At 54.9% G+C, this 22,247-nt stretch overlaps 2 protein-coding genes across 2 annotated transcripts in view; both read right to left on the bottom strand.

Annotated features, from left to right (window-relative positions):
* Window positions 1-5,116, bottom strand: part of UBE2H (ubiquitin conjugating enzyme E2 H) — a 51,179-nt gene extending 46,063 nt beyond the window's left edge. The window contains exon 1 of the mRNA XM_065829497.2: window positions 4,828-5,116. Coding sequence (XP_065685569.1) covers window positions 4,828-4,880 — 53 coding nt within the window. The 5' untranslated portion in view covers window positions 4,881-5,116. The remainder of the gene's footprint in view (window positions 1-4,827) is intronic.
* Window positions 5,117-7,635: 2,519 nt separating this feature from the next.
* Window positions 7,636-22,222, bottom strand: ZC3HC1 (zinc finger C3HC-type containing 1). The gene is made up of 10 exons (XM_071803562.1): window positions 21,805-22,222; window positions 19,493-19,603; window positions 19,162-19,313; window positions 16,575-16,658; window positions 15,867-15,994; window positions 13,468-13,625; window positions 12,124-12,349; window positions 10,671-10,877; window positions 9,816-10,025; window positions 7,636-8,043 (listed from the first exon to the last, which is right to left on the bottom strand). The coding sequence occupies exons 1-10, from the start codon at window positions 21,933-21,935 to the stop codon at window positions 7,975-7,977; spliced, it is 1,476 nt and encodes a 491-aa protein (XP_071659663.1). The 5' UTR covers window positions 21,936-22,222; the 3' UTR covers window positions 7,636-7,974.
* Between the last annotated feature and the right edge of the window lie 25 nt (window positions 22,223-22,247).

The following is a 22,247-nucleotide window of genomic DNA, read 5'->3' as shown; positions in this document are numbered from 1 at the left end:
GCCTCATCGGGGGGCATCTTGGACTTAATCCTACATATTAAGACTTGAACGGGGTTTGGAGGATTCACAGCGGTGCTCGAGGTTCCCGGCGTTGGCTGTCGCTGAGAAATGTGGAGCACGTGGGAGCGCGATTCCAAAAGCTCGTCAGGACTGCAAGATGTGTCGTGGTGACACTTGAAAACAATCACCTACTACGAATTCGAGCCTGTCCGGATCACGGATCTTCACCGGAAAAGGGAAAGAACAAGATACCAAACCCACTCTTCTAGCCACAGCGGCAAAAGGAGAGCGGGGACACCATTTTACAACGCAAAGCCGCTTGTTTTACTGAAATCCCGCCTGCTTTATTTTTGCTTTAAACCATTACTACAAAGAAACAGCCTCCGCGATTTGTTTAATCAGCATTTAGTAACGTAATGGCAGTTTAGTCTTAAGAACTAGGCACCTAATCCTAAAGAAGACTGCCACGCTATCCAGAATACCAAAAATCACCACTCGGAGTCTGGGGAACGAGACGGAGAAATAGTTAAAATTACCCCTATGCAGAGCGACACAAAGGCTTTCTTATTATTATTTTAAATAGGGGATGTGAAGCTCAAACAGGCGCTTTGCTCCGAGCTGCCTCAACCGAATTCATATTCTACAGTTTCATCTCAACGACCGGCGCAATTATCTGATTAAGCAGGTGCACGGTGCTTTCAGGTCCGTTCGATGAGCTTCAATAGCCCCCGCGATCAAACCGTGACGAGGCAACAATGGAACAGCGAATCCACAGCTCCAGCCAAGGGTCCATCCTTTCAGGAGGGGTAAAAAACCCCCCAAAATCATCCAACCACCAGCAAAGCCGCCTCATTCGGCTCTAAAAGAAGCAAGACGATACCCTTGGAAGTTGTCATTTAGGCAACGAAGGTGATTTATTGTTTTTCCTCTAGTCGGTTTGGTTTTGGCAGAACGATCCGTGGGTTTTAAGTTCTCCTAATGGCAGGTAGCAGTATATATTGTGAGCAGGGTTTTATTTATAAGCCGCAATCTGTGCCGGTATTTCTGAGGGTTTTGGGGGAGCGAGGGGGGCTCTGTGGTTCTGAAACGGGGTCGTCGCCACATCTTTGTGCGTTTTGAAACAGCACCGTGCGATTACCCTCATCCCCGGAGACCTCATTAAAACGGAGCCCCAGAAGCAGAGCAGCAACGCGTCGTGTGACGTTGGAAAATTTACATTCTGACTCGTAAAAGTTTCCAGAAATGTCTACCCTTTCAAAATAAAAATAAACCAACAACAAAACCCCACCAAACCCTACCAAAACAAGACATTCCAGCACACGCGCTCTTCCCCCGGGGCCAGGCCAAAGAGAACAAAGCCACGTGATCGGCCGATTGCTCAACGCGGCTCTTGGAAGGTGTTCAAGTCGGATGATAAGTGCGGCGTTAAGCCTATAACGAACAGAAAAAGGAATTTATCCCAAATGTAAACTGTGTTCTACCCTTTGCCTCTGCCCATCTCAGCGGAGCAAACACGGGGAGTTTCGCGATTACAAAACGCTCCGGCAGGTAAACTAAGGAGCTTTGGACCTTTATTCCCCTTGACTCAGGACGAGCCTAAAATTAGAAGGGAGCGCAACGCTCTGTGTATTATGCTTCCCGGTAGCTCCGATGCTTGTTACAAACCTTCAGCTTTGTAAACCGGTCGGAACATGAAGCTGGGCACTATTTATAATTCCTCTCATGCACGGAACAGGGCGACACTTCCCTTTTCCAGCTCCGATGCTTTAAAAATAGAGCTCGGGGACTACAACCCAGCCAGGAGCATCTACCCACAAAAGGAGGAAAATAAATCAGCGCGAAATAAACTCCCGTCCAAGGGGAGGCTGCAAACGGCTCGTCTTGGAGCGTCCGTCTCGTTCCTCGTTGCAGAACAATAAACCCCAGCTTGGAAGTGGGAAAATCAGCCTGGGGGGGGTTAGGGGTGTCGGGGTGCCACCCCAAAACGGGTGTAAACACGCCGGCTGGGACACCCCATCAGCTGCCGGTTCGCTCCGCCCCGGCCCCGGTTTCCGGGTAGTAACAGAGCAGCCAATCCGCGGAGCTGCGAGCTCGGCCCGAGGCCTCTTCCCCGAAAAACACGGCTCGGAGGGCGGCAGCTCGCCCCAAATCTCAAGGGGGCCAGAGGTGCGATCCCCCTGACACCCTGAAGCCCCCCAGGGTAGGGGGGACATGCAGAGGTTTGGTCTTAAGCGCTTCTACCAGCCCGATGAGACATCCCTGTGATTCCAGGCTCAGGGTCCTGAGGTGTTTTGGGGGGGCACGGAGCCTCTTTACAAAGCCCCGTGTGCAAGTGGGGCGCAGGCAGTGCCCCCCAACTCTGTGGGTACACAGGAAACTTCAGCAAACACGGCGGGGGGCAGCAATCCCCCCCAAAATTGGAGGACAGGGCCTGCCCCGGCGTTTGCAGAAACGGGGAGAGAAACAATGAGTGACTCAGAGTTTCAGCGCAGAATCGGCCGGGCGATTATTAAACGCGGGTTCGATGCATTAACACACGGGGCTTCCCCCCCTCCCCACCTTCCGAGGGCCGGGCAACCTCTCCCCTTCTTCCCTGCTCACAAAGGAGCGTCCACAAAAGGCCACGGACGTGGTAGGATTGAAAATTGGGAGAATAAAAAGCCCCCCGTTCGGCTCCTAAACCTGTCAGAGCAGGAGAAGGCAGTGGTGTTATTCACCCTGCCCGGCACCCCCAAAAGGTAGCCCTTGGCAGGCTGTAAATCCCTGCCATTATTCTCCATCGGAGACACAAAAAGGGAAACTGTAATGAAAATGGCAGCAAAAAGGGGAGGAAAGATAAAATAAAACCCAACACAACAACAAAACCCTGGAGCCCCGGGGAGGAGCAGCTTTCAAGCACATTCCTTCAGATGAGCCCTTCTCTGGCCACCTCCTCGCTCCCACATCTCAAATCAATCCCTTATTTCACACGGAGCTCCCAGAGATGAGAAATTCACGTCTCAGAAGCCTGGGCCTAGTGAGCTGAGCTCAAACCGGGCAGGCGAGGCAAGTCAGACAAACAACAGCAAAAAAATAGGCTGGGAAGGGAGAGAGGGAGGAGTGAGGAGTCATCTGACACATCCAACTTCCCAAGTTTGTTGTCCACAGGACACCGACCGCTCGCCCCTCGAAACGCCGGGAAGGTCGCGCTTCACCGCCGGGTTTCTTTTGTCAGGGGGGGAAATAATAAAAGAGAACAGAGCAGGAACTACCCAGCGTCGGGAGGAATGTCAGATATTCGCAGCTTCCTACCTACCGCCGCTAGAAATACAGAGCGAAGCCACTTGAGAAAAACCTGCTCTTTGTCTCCTAAAATGCTGCGATGGCTGGAGATGTTGGCTACGAACCGAACAAAAAAGGGGGGGGAAGACAGAGGGGGAGGGGAAAAGGGAGAAGGAGCGGATCAGGTTGGGCCTCGGCCCCTCTCCGGCCCAGATCTCCTTCCAGACTATCCCTAAGGAAGATTATTTATTGCCCCCCCCACAAACACACTAAAACAGCTGGAAATCCCGGCCCTCCTGCCCGGTGCAATTAAGCATCGATCACAATCGGCGTTCGGCAGAGTACGACATGCGTGTAACTTTAAACCCCCGGATAAAAATAGCTCCGATTCAAGCACGATCGGTAGTCATTTCCTATTTGCTTAAAAACAAGGCAAAATAAAGAAATATATATATATATGTATATATGAAGAGCAGCTTTGTAGAGAGAAACACGCAGGCTGAACGGCAAACAGAAGTTTCCTTCGATAAGCTGACCTCACGGCACAAACAGGAGCGGTGCTGCTCCTCCCCCCCCTCCAAAAAATAAAGAAAACCCCCCAAAAAACCAACCACAAAATCCAAGTAAGTTTATCTGTCTCTGGAAACTAAATCAGACCCATCTCTCGACCCCCTTGCCACTCATTCCCATCGGGTCCTGCCGAGGGTGTTCAGGCATGTTCGGGCAATAGAGGTGAAAAGCATTTTGGCCACTCTTGTCATCTTTAACCCCTCTCAATCGTCATCTCGTAAACAAAAAAACAAGCAAACAACAAACCAATCCTAGAATCAAATTCCCAATGATATTTTTCAACGCCACCCACACTCCAGACAGAGAGAACAAGGATTTGCCACCCTGTGAAAGGCAAAGAATAAAGAGAAGGAAGAAAAATATAAACAGATCTAGCAAGGAAGGTGGCGGGGGGGGGGATAATCAAAATAATAAAGGCTAAACGAGCTGGAGCGTTACATAAATGGGACCTTTCGGGAGATGGGCGCCCTTTGCCCACCCTCTGGTCACCCAGCCCCCCTGGGTGAGCCCCCCCGTTCCCCCCCGCCCCAAATTAAATCCCTAAGCCAGCAACAGAAGCTTCGTGAACCGCAGGCTGAAATCGGGGAGGAAATAAGCAGAATAAACACCACAAAAGCCTTTCTTGGGGCTGTGGCTGCGGGAGCTGCTCTCCCCTTCTTTACCCACCCCCCCCAAACTCCGGTGGTTGGTGGGGGAGTTTAGCAAGGAGGGGGCACCTGCAGGGACACCCCGGCTGGTGGGGTGAGGGGGATAACCCCCCCAAAATAAGGGATGGGGAGGGTTGAGGCCTCCTCCCTGGTAAGGGTGGGCCCTCAGCCCATGCGGGGGGCAAATCGAACCCGCAGCTCTAGGGACAGGCCTAGGCCTGGCCTAAGTAAAGGCCGCCGCCCGGGGGGGGCGACACCGGAGGGGGTCCCCGGTTCCCCCGCCCCGGTGCAGGCCCGGCCGAGGAGGCGGAACCCCCCCCGGCGGAGGGTGACGGTGCGAGAAGGATACAGCTTGACCACGTCGGTATCCATCCGCCTCTTGCCCGGGCTGGGGGAGGACATGGTGGCCGCGGCCGCCCCCGGTGCTCCGGGCGGGCTGTCAGCGCCGCCGACCGGGGACGCCGGGCACCGAAGGGGAACGGGGGGGCCGCCGGGCTCCGAGTCGTTGGGACCCCCCCGGCTGCCGCTGTCGCCGCTGTTGTCGCCGCTGTCGCCGCCGCCGCCTCCTCCTGTGGTGCCGCCGGTGCCGCCGCCCGGGCCCCGCTCCGGTCGCCTCTGCCGGAGCCTCTCTCTGGACCCCTGACGTCACCCGCAGTGACCTCACCGCCCCGAAGCGCCGCTATTGGCTGAGGCGGCAACGCCGCGTGGGCCCCGCCCGCCCCGCGGCACGCCGGGAGTTGTAGTGCTGAGGAAGGGGGGGGGGCGGGAGGAGTCATAAAGGAGTCACGGGTTCGAGACCCCGGGGCGGACAATCGCGGGTGTCAACACCCTCTGGGTGGCACAGCCACCGTAACACAAAATCCCAGAATGTCAGGGGTTGGAAGGGACCTGGAAAGCTCATCCAGTGCAATCCCCCCACCGGAGCAGGAACACCCAGCTGAGGTTCCACAGGAAGGGGTCCAGGCGGGTTTGAATGTCTGCAGAGAAGGAGACTCCACAACCTCCCTGGGCAGCCTGGGCCAGGCTCTGACACCCTCACCATGAAGAAGTTTCTTCTCATATTCAAGTGGAACCTCCTGTGTTCCAGTTTGCACCCATTGCCCCTTGTCCTGTCACTGGTTGTCACCCAGAAGAGCCTGGCTCCATCCTCCTGACACTCCCCCTTTCCATATTGGTCCCCATTAATGAGGTCACCCCTCAGTCTCCTCTTTTGCAGCTCCAGAGCCCCAGCTCCCTCAGCCTTTCCTCACACGGGAGATGCTCCACTCCCTTCAGCATCTTGGTGGCTGCGCTGGACTCTCTCCAGCAGTTCCCTGTCCTTCTGGAACTGAGGGGCCACAACTGGACACAATATTCCAGGTGTGGATCACCAGTCACCTGGGGAAAGCCACCACTGAACCAAATCCATTCCCCCACGCAGCACGAGTCACCGTCCCAGCTTTCCGGTGTGACACCAGCAAAGCATTTCCCCGTGCCTCAGTTTCCCCAACCGGACAGGGTGGGGGAGGCACCTGCCAGCGCCCCGGAGGTGACAGCAGGACGCGTGACCGTGGTGCTAATTGGTGTCCCTCTGTGGCGTGGCAGCTCCACGCCCGGGGCGGACATCCCGCATTCCTGACCCCGGCATCACCCCAAAATTACCCTAACGCTTCCGTCTCATGTGATGAGGAGACACGGCTGAAGAATCCCAAAATACCTGAGAAAAGCAGCAACTTCACCCCACAAAAGTGTGTGTGGGGGGGTGATTTCCTCCAATTATGGGCCAATACTCCCCTGCAGCCTCGAGCTGGGCCAGGGCAGGAGGTAACGCACCTCAGAAGGGGCAGATCCATACCCCAGGAGGAATTTGGGGTGGAGGGAAAGGGGAAGGGGTTATATTTGATCAGAGCAGGTAGAGAGATTGGGGTAGAGGGTCCCCCATTTTCCCAGTCCTCGTTGTTCCCTGACCGGTTCCAGGCAGCTCGAGAACAGAATGGGGAAAATCAGGATTTTCTCAGAGTTTCTTTAAATCCTTCTATTTCACCTGTCTCATCTCACAGCTTTGCAACGGGGATAATTTTAGGGTGACGGGGACCATCCTGTCACTTTTGGGGTGCCTTACGACCACTCATGCAGCAGCCAGACCCTGATGTGTGGGTGCACAGCAGGTTTAGGGGCTCCCCTGAGCCCTCCAGGGGTCAAAAATTGGGGTACACCCCACAGTGTGGTGTCCCATCAACGTCCAATCCATCTTCACCCTTTTGGGGGTACCCAAGGTATGTGGGGGGGGGGGTGACACCCCCATCTCCACCCCGACTCTCAACCCAGCAGGGCCATGGGGTGAGGCAGCTCTTCATTAGGGCCATGTAATTAGGATCCTCTTAACAACGGAAGGTGATCCACCCAAACTCAAGCCCTGCATGGATGCACCCACAAATTTTGGGGCTTCGGGAGAGCAGGCGTTGCCCTCCCGGGCACAGGATGGCAAGAAAATGCCCCGAAGGGGCATGGGGACAAAAAGAGACACAGAAGAAACCCCAGAGAAACTGGGGAAACTGAGGCAGGGGCTCCTCCCTCCAAAGGGGGTTCCTTTGCTCAAAAGAAAAAAAAAATACATTAAAAACCACATTTCCTTGTGTCTTCACTCACATCGGTGTGGCTGAGGAGGCCCAACTGTGCCTGGGTTATCTATGGAGTCTGAACCCTCCTCAAAGCCCCTTTCCTGATATCCTTGGGGATGAAGATGACATATCAGGGTCTCCCTTCTTGGGCTTCTTCTCCCCTTTCCACAAAAACCAGTCCCTCCCCAGCACCCAGCTTTGTGGTCTCAAGCCATGGGAAAGCCTAATCCACCTCTTCTCAGGTTTTGGCTGCGTTCTGGGTGATTTAACACCCTGGGGAAGCTCTCAGCCCCCAGATAAATCTGCTTTGGGCAGCTGATTGATGCTGGGGTATCAAGCCAGGGGCATCTCTGCGTGTACAGGGGCTGAGACAACGGCAAAGAGCTCAAATCAGGCAGGGGAAATGGTAAAACAAGGAGTGGGAAACAGAAGGAGGAGGTAGCCGGACACTGATCCCACAAAGATGAGCATCCGTAGGGATACAGGAGCCACATGCAAGGTCCAGAGCTTATCCCAGCCTGGGAAGAAGGACCATGCTAGCAGTAAAGAAAAATAAATAAAAACAAAAGTGAAATGTTTATTCCCACCTGGCGTCACTTCCCTGCGCCGCTGGTGGTGAGTCACAGCTGGACAGGACTGTCACCCCAGTGAGGTGACCACGTCTCCTCGTCGGCCCCACACGCCCACGGCACATCCCGGCTCTGGACAGGGCCAAGGGCCACAGCAGCAATTTGTGAAGGCAGGGGGAGCCTCTGAGGAGGATAGTGAGGGAAGAGGGGGTCCCAGCGGCTGCTGGGGGCTGTGTTTGGCATGGAGCATCCTCAGTGTCCCCTCCCCAGGGGGACAGAGATGCTGCAGATCTCTGCTCCGTACTGCCAGCCAGGCGGCAGTTCGGTTCAGGAGGAATTCATGGTCTCCCACTGCCGGAAAATACGGAACACCTTGGAGGACTTGACCGAGAGACTCTGCAGGAGAGAGGAGCAAAGCAAAAACCAAAGGTTAAGGCACCAGAGGTTAAAGCACAGCCCTTAAAAGTGGCTGATAGGATGGGGAAAGATTTTTTGGCAGGGCCTGGAGTTGGACAAGGGGTGTTGGTTTTAAACTAAAGGAGGGAGATTCAGGCTGGACATGAGGAAGGAATTGTTGGCCCTGGGGGTGGTGAGAGCCTGGCCCAGGTTCCCAGAGAGGTGGTGGATGAACCATCCCTGGAGACATCCCAGGCCAGGCTGGACGGCGCTCTGAGCAACCTGAGCTGGTGAAGATGTCCCTGCTCATGGCAGGGGGGGAACTGAGTGAGCTGGGAAGGTCCCTTCCAACCCAAATTATTCTACAATTCACCCCAAAACCCCTGAGGACCTGCCTACCAAGCTTGTGAAAAGAAACTACAGAAAAAACAACACAAAAAACAAACACCAAACCAAACATATGAAGTATCCTAATTGTCTGTCAGGACATCAATTTGTTCCTCTTCTATTATCCCTATTTACCACAACTGGAGGGGGAGATGGGAAAAGTGCAAGGAGCAGGACAGGTCTCCAACCACTCCTCCTCCAGCTGGGTCTCACACCTCTGACTAACGTCCCATCCCGCAGGACCTGCTGGTGCTTTCCCAGCATGTAGCACAGACAGAAGGGACAGACCTGTTGGGGACACAACTCACGCCAAGTCCCCAAGACAAATGCTGAAGCAGGACTTGCCCAGGGCAGTGGTGGAGTCACCATCCCTGGAGGGGTTGAACAGACGGAGATGAGGGTCTCAGGGACATGGGGCAGGGCTGGGGAACGGTTGGACTCAATGATCTTGTGGGTCTCTTCCAACCAACATGTTTCTGCGACTCTATGACTGCTCCATTGGTCCCTGCAGCTCAGCCCCGAGCAAAGCAGGATGGAGCCAGGAGGAGAAATCTGAGTGGATAATGGGGCTCAGTGGGTCTGGGGAAGCAGCAGTAGCTTGGGGACAAGGGCTCTGGTCTCAGCTCTGCTCCCCAGGCTCTGCAAACCCTCCAGTCCCACAGCCCGGGGCTGCAGGGACAGTCGGGAGCTCTATGGGGACATGAAATGAAACTGGATCTTGGGCAGCGCTGAGCCGCTCAGGACAGGCTGTTATTTATAGCGGTCCTGGAGCAGATCTGTGCACAACAGATCGGTGTAACAGATGAGATCTGGCCAGGGACAGCCTGAGAGAGCTGGGGTGTTCAGCCTGGAGAAGAAAAGGCTCCAGGGAGGCCTTATTGAGGCCTTTCTGGACTTAAAAGGGGCCTGTGAGAAAGATGGGGAAAGACTTTTGAGCAGGGCCTGTTGCGACAGGACAAGGGGTGATGGTTTTAAACTGAAGGAGGGAGATTTAGGCCAGATATAAGTAAATTGTTGCCCTGAGGGTGGTGAGAGCCTGGCCCAGGTTGGCCAGAGAGGTGGTGGATGAACCATCTCTGGAGACATCCCAGGCCAGGCTGGACGGGGCTCTGAGCAACCGGAGCTGCTGAAGATGTCCCTGCTCATGGCAGGGGTGGCACTGGGGGAGCTGGGAACATCCCTTGCAACCCAAAACTTCCGTGATTCTATGAGAGGCTGTTGGCACAGCCAGACGGGAAGCTGAGACTCTGCAGACACATCCATGGTCCTTGCCACCCAGCTGGCCCTGCTTTTAGCCCAAACAAAGCCCGTCTACCGCAAATTCTGCTCCAGACAAAGAGTGTTTCAAGCACTTGAGTTTGGGGCTGGGGATCCCACAGACTCACCACAGGCTCCGTCTCAGGCACTCTGTCACATTTTCTGGTGGCGAGGAGCGTGTTCAGTACCACCCGCCAGCCCGGCTCTGCCTTAGCAGGTTCCTTCTCCGTCTGGGCTGTGGGATCTTCCAGGGCTTCTCCTCCCTCCACTGCGTTGACCCAGGGACACCAGTCACGATGCTGTGAGCTGGGGTCGAAAAAGCTCCTCGAAGATGTGTCCTGGATGGGGGAGGAGATGAGAAATGACCCAAGGGCTGGAACAGCTCTGCTGGGAGGACAGGCTGAGAGAGTTAGGGTGTTCAGCTGGAGAAGAGAAGCTCCGGGGAGACCTTAGTGCGGCCTTTCCAGGCTTAAAAGGGACCCATAAGAAAGATGGGGACAGACTTCTGAGCAGGACCTGGTGCGACAAGACAAGGGGTGATGGTTTCAAACTAAATGAGCGGAGATTCAGGCCAGACATGAGGAAGAAATTGTTGTCCCTGAGGGTGGTGAGAGCCTGGCCCAGGTTGGCCAGAGAGGTGGTGGATGAATCATCCCTGGAGACATCGCAGGCCAGGCTGGACGGGGCTCTGAGCAACCTGAGCTGGTGAAGATGTCCCTGCTCATGGCAGGGGAGGAACTGGGGGAGCTGGGAATTTCCGTTCCAACCCCAACTGTTCTACGATTCTACGACACTGAAGGAGGGCAGCATCAGCATAGTTTAAAACAGACTCCAGTGACAGGACAAAAACCCCTCTGTACTTAAGCACCGGCCTTGAGCTAGCCCAGTGCTGCTCTACAGGGACAACACTGACCCCTGGATCAGGAGCACCCTGCCCAGATCCCTTTCCTCCCCATGCCGGCTCTCCCTGTGCCCTCACCCACCGAGCTGCTGGAGGAGCAGAGCCGTGCCCGCTTCGCTCTGCGGAGAGGACTGGACGGCACCTCGGCATTGTCACTCTGTACCATGCTGCGGGTGACAGGGCGGCTCCTCAGCGTTGGGCTGGTCACCTCCAACTCAGCTCGGTCCATGGGGACGGGAGAGTCCCAACCCCGTGAGCGAGAGATGGCCGGAGACGGGCTCTTCTCGTGCTGCCAACGGGGAAAGAACAAGGAATTAATAGAGGTCCTCTGCTCATCACCATGTCCTCTGGTCACCAGCATGTCCCTGAAGGGGAGAGGGGGGGCCCTGTCCAGCTCAAATCCTTCTCAGACACCCTGGCAAGAGCTGTGCCACCTTCCCTTCCCACCAGAAGCATCTCAGATGTGTCTAGTTGGACATGGGTGATGGTAGCATCTGCTTCAGAGCACCTCGAGTTAGACAAACACCAGGATCCTGGTTAGAAAGGTTCTTTTTGTGAGGGAGGGAAGGGAAAGGCAGCAGCAACCCACTTTGGTTGTAGGCAATATCCAACAGGAGACATGGCACCAGGATGAGCTTCTTTCAAGCTGGACAACTAAATTACATCTGCCTTAACTCCTGTGTGCTGCTGTATCACGCAGACATCACAGAACATCCAGCGCAGAGCAACGAAGATGCTGAAGGGAGTGGAGCATCTCCCGTGTGAAGAAAGGCTGAGGGAGCTGGGGCTCCGGAGCTTGGAGAAGAGGAGACTGAGGGGTGACTCATTCATGGTGATCAATATGGAAAGAGGGAGTGTCAGGAGGATGGAGCCAGGCTCTTCTCTGTGACAATCAGTGACAGGACAAGGGGCAATGGGTGCAAACTGGAACACAGGAGGTTCCACTTAAATATGAGAAGAAACTTCTTCTCAGTGTGAGGATGCCAGAGCCTGGCCCAGGCTGCCCAGGAGGGTTGTGGAGTCTCCTTCTCTGCAGACATTCAAACCCGCCTGGACCCCTTCCTGTGGAACCTCAGCTGGGTGTTCCTGCTCCATGGGGGGATTGCACTGGATGAGCTTTCCAGGGCCCTTCAACCCCTGACATTCCGGGATTCTGTGAATCATTTTGGTTGGAAAAAATCTTTAAGATCATCAAGTCTAACCATTAACCCGAAAATGGCACTGCCTCATGACCCTGAGAACCTCATCTACATGCCTTTTAAACCCCTCCAGGGATGGTGACTCCAGCACTGCCCCGGGCAGCCTGTTCCAATGCCCCACAGCCCTTTGGGGAAGAAATTGTTCCCCACATCCAACCTCAACCTCCCCTGGTGCAACTTGAGGCCGTTTCCTCTGCTCCTGGCGCTTGTTCCTGGGGAGCAGAGCCCGACCCCATCTGGCTCCAAGCTCCTTTCAGGCAGTTCAGAGATCAGAAGGTCTCCCCTCAGCTCCTGTTCTCCATCCCGAGCTCACGAGCCGGCTGCTCTGGGCCATACCTGCTCAGAGCCCGGAGGAAGCGTGTCTTGGCTCCGTGTGAGCATCCTGCGTGGAGAAGCTGGTAGGAGCGGGCAGCGCTCAGTGGGTGCTGGCGAAGTGCTGCTCGGGCTGCAGGAGTCCAGCTCCGTCCCCGCAGATTCCAGCTGATGAAAGCCCCACAGTCCCACCTTCCTCATGCAGCGGGAGCAGGTGATCACTGAGAGGTGCACAGAGCCAGACGTGGAGCTGCAGGGAGAGAGCCAAGTCGTAGGAAAACATCAGGGAAAAGCCTTGGCCCTTCCCCAAAATCTCAGCTTTCAGAACAGATGCAAGTCTTTGGCACAGGAATGGTCTCAGCCACAGGTACCTGAGACAGCACGTTTCAAGAATCATAGAATCACTTTGGTTCGAAAAGACCCTCAAGCTCATCAAGTTCAACTGTTAACACACCCCTGGCACTACCCCATGTCCCTGAAAACCTCATCTCCATCTGTTCAACCCCTCCAGGGATGGTGACTCCAGCACTGCCCTGGGCAGCCTGTTCCAATGCCCCACAGGTCTTTGGGGAAGAAATTGTTCTCCAGATCCAACCTCAACCTCCTGTGGCGCAACCTGAGGACATTTCTTCTCATCCTGGCGCTTGCTCCTTGGGAGAAGAGACCAACTCCCTCCATGCTACAACCTCCTTCATTACCCCTTAACTGAAACTGAGACTTACTGCTTGTGCAGCGCTGTGTGCCAAGAAGTAATCAAGTCCGTTAAAATCCATCTGTAGCGCCGATTTAAATCGGTTTGGCTAAATTTTGGCTTGCCATGAAACAGGAGCACACTCAGTTATGGCACATCAGCCGAGGGTGTCCCCATCCTGCCCAGACACAGAGGAAGCTCCGCCCTTCCCCACTGCCAGCACTTTTCCAGCCACTTCCCCTTCAGCAAACTGCCCTCGGCACACACAGCGAGGCTGCTCTGCTCCCAGTGCATGCTTTGGGAAGCCACAAACCTTCAGGTCACAAACCTTCCCTCTCTTCCCACAGGCCTGACGAGCACTGAAAGCATCACTAGGGATGACACTTTGGGAATCGACTTCAGCATCTAAATCAGCAACAAGTGGGACAAGCGACAGCTCGGTTGTTTCGGCCTCTTTGCCATCTCATAGAGATGTCTGTTTTACCTGAACTAGCTTCGGAGTGGGATTTCTGGAAATCTGTCAATTTTAATGGCTGGAGATCATAATAAAATAGTGAAATGGGGGATGTTGAACATTTCACAGGAGGGACACACGTATCCCTCTGGCTTCCAACAGGTTTCACCACAACCACAAAGTGCAGCAGAGACTTTGGATTCAGTGCTACGCCCCCACCCACCTGCACGTCCAGCCGCACAAAGCCAGGACACAGGCGGGAACGTGAACATGCAGGATTTCCGTGGTAAACTTCATCGGCAGTTTCTCTCCCTCCGTTTTGTGCTCCAGTTCCTCCCCGATCAGCTGGAGGAGCAGGCTGATCTTTTCCTCCGTCAGGGACTGCAGGACAGGGAAATGTGGCAGAGCTTGTTAAATACACTGGTTCTGCTCACAAATCACATCCTACATGGAGAAAAATCCCTTTTTCATTCCCCAAAATTGCTGGATGCATGAGCACCCTCAGCAATTCTGCTGTGGTTAACAAGCAAAAGCCACACGGGGCGATGGTTTCCTCCTGCCTTGTGCCCATCCGATTTGCACAGAATCACAGAATGGCCTGGGATGTCTCCAGGGATGGTTCATCCACCACCTCTCTGGCCAACCTGGGCCAGGCTCTCACCACCCTCAGCATAACAAATTTCTTCCTCATGTGCAGCCTGAATTTCCCTCCTTTAGTTTCAAACCATCACCCCTTGTCATATCACAGCAGGCCCTGCTCAAAAGTCTGTCCCCATCTATTTTACCAGCCCATTTTAAGTACAGAAAGGCTCTCCCTGTTGCATCGACTCTTGTTTAAGCATCATTTGCTCCCTCGAGCATGTGTGGGGACAGCAAAGCAGGTCGCAGCTCCGCTGCTCGCAGCAAGCATGAGCCCAAACAGTGTCCGTCTGTCCCTCTGCTCGCAGGCAGGCAGCAGGGGCTGTGTTTGCCAGTGCTCAGGCAAATTGTGAGCGCTTCTGGGGCCATTGCTGAGACATAGTGAGAAAAGAGACCCCCCCAAAGGCTGTCAGTTGGGCTCCAGACCTTGCAGCTAGTGGAGAGCTGTGGAGATGTGATACAGCTGTCGGCTTTATGCTGTCTCTTCTTGGGGGACTCTGATGAGTTTTATAGCTCACCCAGCCCGTGGTGGCAACCATAAAACACCTCTGTGATTCCTGCTGAATGGATTAAGAGTTGCCTGGTTTCTGTACAGCTTCTTGCTGCCAAGAGCCATCTGTTTCCCAGCGAGTGAGCACCCAACGAGACACTTGGCCAGAGTAGGGCAAGACCTGGCCAGGTCCTATCAGGAGGCAATTCCACCCTTGCTACGCTCCAGCCTTTCTTGACGTAGCTCCCGCTCTTCCCCCCTGCCTGCTAAGCATCCTTGCAGAAGAGGCCACCCTATGCCACACTTATATGGCTTCAGGGAGACCTTATTGCGGCCTTTCTGGACTTAAAAGGGGTTGATAAGAAAGATGGGGAAAGACTTTTGAGCAGGGCCTGTTGCAATAGGACAAGGGGTGATGGTTTTAAACTAAAGGAGGGAGATTCAGGTCAGACCTGAAGGAGAAATTGTTTCTCCTGAGGGTGGTGAGAGCCTGGCCCAGGTTGGCCAGAGAGGTGGTGGATGAACCATCCCTGGAGACATCCCAGGCCAGGCTGGACGAGGCTCTGAGCAACCTGAGCTGGTGAAGATGTCCCTGCTCGTGGCAGGGGTGGCACTGGATGAGCTTTGAAGGTCCCTTCCAACCCGAACCATCCTGTGATTCCATGATTCTATGATTCTGCCCACATCTCTGCGCTAGGGTAGCCTCTGGCACCCCAAATTTCCGATTCCACCTACCGCAACAACTGTCTCCATTCTTGTGAGATCCCAGCTAAAGGAGCGATCTGCAAGCTGCCACATCTCATGGAGCACTTGGATGTGACAAACAGGTGTGGGAGCTGCCAGGGAGAGCTCCCAAGGAGTCTGTGGGTCCTGAAATCACTTCTTCTGGGCACCACAGAGCACCTCGTGTGCCAGGAAAAGCACAGAGCGGGAACCGGACACTACACCCACTTATAGAATCACTGAATGGTTGGGTTAGAAGTGACCTTGAAAGCTCATTCAGTCCAAACCCTGCCATGGGCAGAGACACCTTCCACCAGACCAGGTTGCTCAGAGCTGCATCCAACCCAGCCTTGAACACTCCCAGGGATAAGGCATCCACAGCTCCTCTGGGCAGCGTGTCCCAGTCTCTCGCCATCCTCACGGTGAACACTTCCCACTGGCAACGTCGTGGTGACATGAGACAGCTGTGCCTGTGCTGGTCAAGGGCTTGCACGGCAGGTGAGCCTTTCCAAATTCCATTTTACATCCTTTTAAAACACCAGGTGAAGCTACCACACAGGGAATGTCCGAGGAGAAAGCCAAGGTGATGACAGATCCCTCACAAGCACAAGAAGGGCTGAGCTTTGCCCACCTGGCAAGTTGGAGCCTTCAGTTTGAACCTCACAACTGTTTCAATCAGGGTTTGCACAGCACAGGCGTGTCCAGAATCATCATCAAGGACTCAAATGCACCCAATCTTGGGGAGTGGAGGGGAGCTCAGGGGCACTCACCATGTTTTTCATGTCTTCTGGTCTGAGGGAGGGCAGCTGCAGCTCCAGCTGGCACAGGCTCTGAAAACGGTCCAGGAAATCCTGGAGGAGGGCTCTGGGTTCATCCACCAGCAGCATGGCAAAGCGATCTGGCAGAAAGCAAACACAAGATGTGATCAGCCCCATAAGAATCTCTTGGCTTTTCAAAGAAAAGCTGAGCACGGCCTTTTATCCTTTGCAACCACCCTTCCCTGTGCACTGTGGCTTTCAAGATGAGATCTATCACCCTTTGAGCATCCCACCTCATCCAGTCTCCCCTGTCCTGTCCCAGTTACAACCCAAAAAGCACTTTAACGGCCATAGACACACTCAAAGATTGAGAGGGGATGGGTACAGCCCGGCATGGGGGTCCAGGAAAACGAGGGTTGCCCAGAGAGGTGGTGGATGAACCATCCCTGGAGATATCCCAGGCCAGGCTGGATGGGGCTCTGAGCAACCTGAGCTGGTGAAGATGTCCCTGCTCATGGCAGGTAGGGAACTGGATGGGCTTTGAAGTTCCCTTCAACCCAAACTATTCTATGAAAAAGGGGACTGTGACAACACCTCCCACTTAGAGAATGTGAAGAGAAATTACAATTCCTACAATCGGATACAACGGTAGTGACAGAAAGAGAGGAAAAAAGGGACTAAGGGTAGACACGTGTGCTAACCAGGCTCCAAGACACCAACCTGGGCAGGGGCTGTCGGGCCAGAAGCAGAACTTCTCATGTGCCGTACACAAAGCCTTCTTCAGCTCCGCGCAGCGCTCCTTATCTGCAAGGTAAAGAGCATTTTACACCCCTGCAGAGCCACATCCTCGGGGAACGGTTGGGAAAAAACAAAGCAGGAGAGGAAGGCACCAGGCTTCGAGGGTTTCCCTGTTCCTCCCATGGGGATGACAGATGTCACCCCAGGCTGTAGGTTGCAGAGCCTGAAGCTTTCACCTCAAACTCATCTCTCACCCCACCAAAAGGAGCAGTTGCAGCTTCAGCCTCCCTGCAGGCAGCTAGGTTGGCTCACAGGGTTATCTCCACAACTGCGGGGCAGTTCCATCTCCTCACAGCCCAAATCCCCTCCCGTTCCCAGGGACAGTGACCACGGAGCAGCAGAGACACAGCTCAAGCCAACCACCGGCACAGGAACCAGCTGCTCTTGCCAGTTTTACCTCCTGGGCTGCTGCCAGTCCCCACTTAACTCATCTGACCCCTCCATCCTGGCTGTAGGAGCCAAATCACAACCATATCTGGAAATCAAGCTTCCCCGAAAAAAGATTTGTTATCTAGTTTAACTTACTCGCACCTTTCAGATTCAAAACATTTATTTTTTCAATTTATTTTTCAAGCTCTTCCTCCAACCTCTGATTATTTTAGATTTTCCCTAAACCAGTGCCATTACCAACAGAATAATTAGGCCAAGGTTTATTTAGAAAAGATAGTCCGAACAAACAGCAGATGTCAATATTCAGAGGGACCCAAAAGGAAGCGCTAAAGCAGCTCATCACCCACGCTGCCTTTGTCACACATCAGGGTCGTGTTCTCTGCTGCCTTCCAGGAAACAAGAACAGGGATTTGCAGTATGAAAATTGAGGAGAGAACACTTATTCGTGGTGGGGTCATAAATGTAGGTGGGGTTACAGATGCAGGTAAATGAAAATGAAGGTCTGGGCAGGTGATAAAGCTCACGAGTGACACGCCGTGGGAATGAGTGAAGCTAGTGGTGGGTTTGGATAAGGAGTTTGGTGAGGGGAACAGGATAAAGTTTTACTACTGGTGGTCCAAGTAGTTTAAAAAGGGCAGTGGAGGAATTTATTAAATAAATTACACAATGCGACCACCTGAATGGACTGATTTGGTGAACAACAGCCACCAATAGCCCATGTTAGAAACACTTAGTGGAGGATCAAAGCAGTGGATTAAGCATGTGGGAAATAAAACTGATTAAAAAAGGATGCAAAGGTACTTGAGTGCATCCAGAGGGCAACCAAGCTGGTGAAAGGGCTGGAAGAACATCCCCGGAGGAGCAGCTGAGGACTCCGGGTTTGTCTGGTTTGGAAAAGAGGACAAAAGGTGACATCATCATTCTCTGCAGGTTCCTGAGGCGGGGAAGGGGAGAGCGAGGTGCTGAGCTCTTCTCCCTGCGATCCAGCGACAGGACACACAGAAATGGCTCAGAGCTGTGTCACAGGAGGTTTAGACTTGATATCAGGAAACATTTCTTTACTGAGAGGGTGGTCAAATGCTGCAAAAGGCTTCCTAATCACTGTCCCAAATCACTGTTTAAGAGGCATTTGGATAGTGTCCTTAATAACAGGCTTTACTCCTGGTCAGTCCTGAAGCAGTCAGGCAGTTGGACTAGATCACAGAATTGTTTGGGTTGGAAAAGACCTTTAAGAGCATCAAGTTCAACCATTAACCCAGCCCTGGCACTGCCCCATGTCCTGAGAACCTCATGTCCGTCTGTCCAACCCTCCAGGATGGTGACTCCAGCACTGCCCTGGGCAGCCTGTTCCAATGCCCCACAGCCCTTTGGGGAAGAAATTGTTCCCCACATCCAACCTCAACCTCCCCTGGCACAACTTGAGGCCGTTTCCTCTGCTCCTGGCGCTTGTTTCTGGGGAGCAGAGCCCGACCCCCCCCCCCGGCTCCAAGCTCCTTTCAGGCAGTTCAGAGATCAGAAGGTCTCCCCTCAGCTCCTGTTCTCCAGCTGAACTCCCCAGGTCCCTCAGCCGCTCCCATCACACTTGTGCTCCAGCCCCTCACCAGCTCCATTCCCTTCTCTCAACTCGCTCCAGCACCTCAAGGGGTTTCTTGGCGTGAGGGGCCCAGCACTGCCCCCAGGATTGGCGGTTTGGCCTCCCCAGGTCCCAGCACAGGGACGGTCACTGCACTGGGCCTGCTGGCCACACCAGTGCTGGTCCCAGCCAGGATGCTGGTGGCCTCTTGGCCACCTGGGCACACATTGGCTCATGTTCAGCTGCTGGCACCAACACCCCCGGGTCCTTTTCCAGCCGCTCTTCCCCAAGCCTGCAGCGTTCATGGGGTTGTTGTGACTACCATCACAGGTCCCTTCCAACTGGAACTATTCTATTCTAACCCATCTCTGACAACAGCAACAAGAAGTTTCATCACGTTCTCACAAACTAACAGAAATCTATTTGATTTGTGCTTTATTCTCAGAGACATCCAACACCCAGTACCACCCAGGACAAGACTATGGTAGCTGTCTACGCACACAGTGAGTCCCCAGCCCACCTCCTGTAGCCACAGGACATACGTACACTTGTTGAAGTCAAATGCAAGCTGCAGGCTGATGCAGAGGAAGGCCTGGCAGCTGGAGCACTTCAGCATGTCGCACTCCACGTTGACCCAGCCATACTTGGCGCAAACCAGGGGGGAGAGATCGTGGGGTTTGCCAGCCCACTTCAGCGGGTGCTTGCGTTAAGGATAAAACCCAATAAATTACGAGTTAAGCAGTCAAAGCTTTGGCCAGGGTTTATCTGGCCAAAGAAAAACCTCTGAGAAGATGGAACCTGCAGGTAAGTGACAGCAAAAGAGTGACAGCAAAGCAGGGAGGAGGACAACTGGAAGCTCAGCGTCAGAAAGGATATGGTGAACGTTTCGACTCTGCTGAAATAAGCTTCCTTGCTGGCCGACTCCAAGGAGAGAGCGTCCATTTGAGAAGAGCCATTAGCCAACTCCGACCAGTCGGACGTGTCCGTCCTAAAAGGAACAGCAAGTCAGCAAGCTGGGAAGATTTCATAAATAAAAAAATGCACAAACCACTTTATACCCTCTTGTCCTTCAGCCTTACCCTTCCAAGAACCTTTTCTCCAGAGTTCCTAACCTCGTGAGGTTCAGCAAGGCCAAGTGCAAGGTCCTGCACCTGGGTTGGGGCAACTCCTGGTATCAACCCAGGCTGGGGATGAAGGGATGGGGAGCAGCCCCCAGGAGAAGGAATTGGGGTGCTGGGGAGTGAAAGATGGGACATGAGCTGGTAACGTGTGCTTGCAGCCCAGAAGGTAAATCATATCTTGGGCTGCATCCCCAGCAGTATGAGCAGCAGGTCAGGGAGGGGATCCTGCCCCTCTCCCCCACTCTGGTGAGACCCCCCTGCAGTGCTGGTCCAGCTCTGGGTCCTCAGCACAGGACACACATGGACCTGCTGGAGAGGGGCCAGAGGAGCCACAGAAATGATCTGAGGCTGGAACAGCTCTGCTGGGAGGACAGGCTGAGAGAGTTGGGTTGTTCAGCTGGAGAAGATCCAGGGAGACCTTATTGTGGGCTTTCCGGACTAAAAGGGGTCCATAAGAAAGATGGGGACAGAGTATTTAGAAGGGCCTGTTACGACAGGATGAGGGGCAATGGTTTTAAACTAAAGGAAGGAGACTCAGGCTGGACATGAGGAAGAAACTGTAGGCCCTGAGAGTCTGGCCCAGGTTGCCCGGAGAGGTGGTGGATGAACCATCCCTGGAGACATCCCAGGCCAGGCTGGACGGGGCTCTGAGCAACCTGAGCTGGTGAAGATGTCCCTGCTCATGGCAGAGGGGGAACTGGGGGAGCTTGAAAGGTCCCTTCAGTCCAAACTATTCTACAATTCAATGACTGTGGTCCATCTCTGAAGTAAGGGACGCTCCCAACACTGGTTATGCCAGATCCTGGCACCAGCATCTGCGCCCAGAACACCAACCCCGACCCTTCAGCTTCTCCCCAGCACTCTTCTGCAGCCCAGTATTTGGGGACGGTTGGATCAAGGGTGAATCGTGTCCCTAAGAACACCCACGGTTACTTGGCTTTAGCCAGATATCCCCAAAGCTCAGCCATTCAGTGCCCCCAGTGGTTCTCAGTGTGCCCCCCCCACTTCAGAGATCAGAGTCCCAGTACGTGGGTGTGGGGACACCAGAGCTCTCCAGGTCACTAAACTGCCCCTGCGCTCCCAGTGCCCCCCAGTGCTGCCTCCCAGCGCACATCAATGCCTCCCACTGCTGCCTCCTAGTGCCTCAGGGTCTCTCAGTTTCTGCCGCTGCTGCCCTGTGCCCCTTAGTCTCTCCAGTACTCCCAGTGCCTCTTAGTCCCTCTGATACTGCCTCCCAGTGCTGCTTAGTCTCTCCAGCACTCCCAGTGCCACCGGTACTGTCTCCCAGCACCTACTGGTGTCACCAGTACTCCCAGTACCCCTTAGTCCCTCCATAACTGCCTCCCAGTGTCACCAGTACTTCCCAGTGTCTCTTAGTCCCTCCAGTGTTGTCTCCCAGTGCCACAAGTACTGCCTTCCCGTGCACCTTGGTCTTCCCAGCACTCCCAGTCCCTCCAGTACCACCTCTCAGTGCCACCAGCACTACCTCGTAGTGCTCCTTAGTCCCACCAGTACTACCTCCCAGTGTCACCAGTACCACCTCCCAGTGCCCATTGGTGTCACCAGTACTCCTAGTGTCTCTCAGTCCCTCTGGTACTGCCTCCCAGCGCCCCTTGGTCTCCCTGGTACTTCCCCCCAGTGTCACCAGTATTACCTCCCAGTGCCACTGGTATTGCCTCCCACTGCCTCCTACTCCCTCCATTACTGCCTCCCAGTGTCACCAGTACTCCCCAGTGTCACCTAGTCCCTCCAGTACTGCCTCCCAGTGCCCATTGGTATCACCGGTACCATCTCCCAGCGTCCCCCACCTTCCAGTGCCCCCCTCGGGCTGCGCAGTCCCTCCCAGTACACGCATCCCAGCGCCCCCTTTTCCCAGTACCCCCACAATCACTCCCACTACTCTCCAACACCCTCAACAACTCCTGCCGTCACCCAAGACCCCCTCCGAGTCTCTCAGTGCCCCCCAATAACTCCCAGCGCCTCCCAACCTTTCCTCCGGTACCACACTCCCGCCCCGCCCCCCTCAGCCCCGGTTCCCGCCGAACCCCCCCGCTCGCTCCCCGCTCACCCGTCGGGACCGGCGGCCTCAGGGGCGATGCCGCCGTCGATGAGGTCGCGGATCTGCTGGGGGGTGACAGGGGGAGGCCTCCCCCGGGTGCCCCCTCCCGCCGCCGCCGCCCCGGCGCTGGGCGCCGCCATCTTGGTCCCTCAGCCCGTCACTGAGGGAACGGCGCGAGGGAAGGGGGGGGGGGGAGGGGGGCGGGAAACGCGGTCGCGTTTCGGCCCCACCGTGGAGGTGACCACGATCCCAGCAAGTCCCGCGCTGCCTCCTCGTCCCCACGGGGGGGTAACCGGGACGCTGACACCTCCACGGCGGAGCCCCGGGCCTCTCAAACACCGGGCGCTGCACCCGCCGCCGCTCCCGCTTTCGGCAACCGATTGCTCCAGCCCGTCTCCACAGCGGCGGCGACGAGCAGGCGCGCGATCGATTGCGCGGTAATCCATCGCTCA

The sequence above is a fragment of the Patagioenas fasciata genome, chromosome 1 (assembly GCF_037038585.1).
Source record: "Patagioenas fasciata isolate bPatFas1 chromosome 1, bPatFas1.hap1, whole genome shotgun sequence".
NCBI lineage: Eukaryota > Metazoa > Chordata > Aves > Columbiformes > Columbidae > Patagioenas > Patagioenas fasciata.
Note: the sequence above shows the minus strand (reverse complement) of the source record. Positions and strands in the feature narration are given on the sequence as shown.

Excerpts from the sequence above, each read along its gene's own strand:
- ZC3HC1 (XM_071803562.1), bottom strand. The coding sequence starts at position 21,935 with ATGGCGGCGCCCAGCGCCGGGGCGGCGGCGGCGGGAGGGGGCACCCGG. Across the intron at positions 16,659-19,161 it reads TGCATTTGACTTCAACAAGT|ATAAGGAGCGCTGCGCGGAG; the intron begins GTACGTATGTCC and ends TTTACCTTGCAG. Across the intron at positions 12,350-13,467 it reads TTGTGCGGCTGGACGTGCAG|CTCCACGTCTGGCTCTGTGC; the intron begins GTGGGTGGGGGC and ends CTCTCCCTGCAG.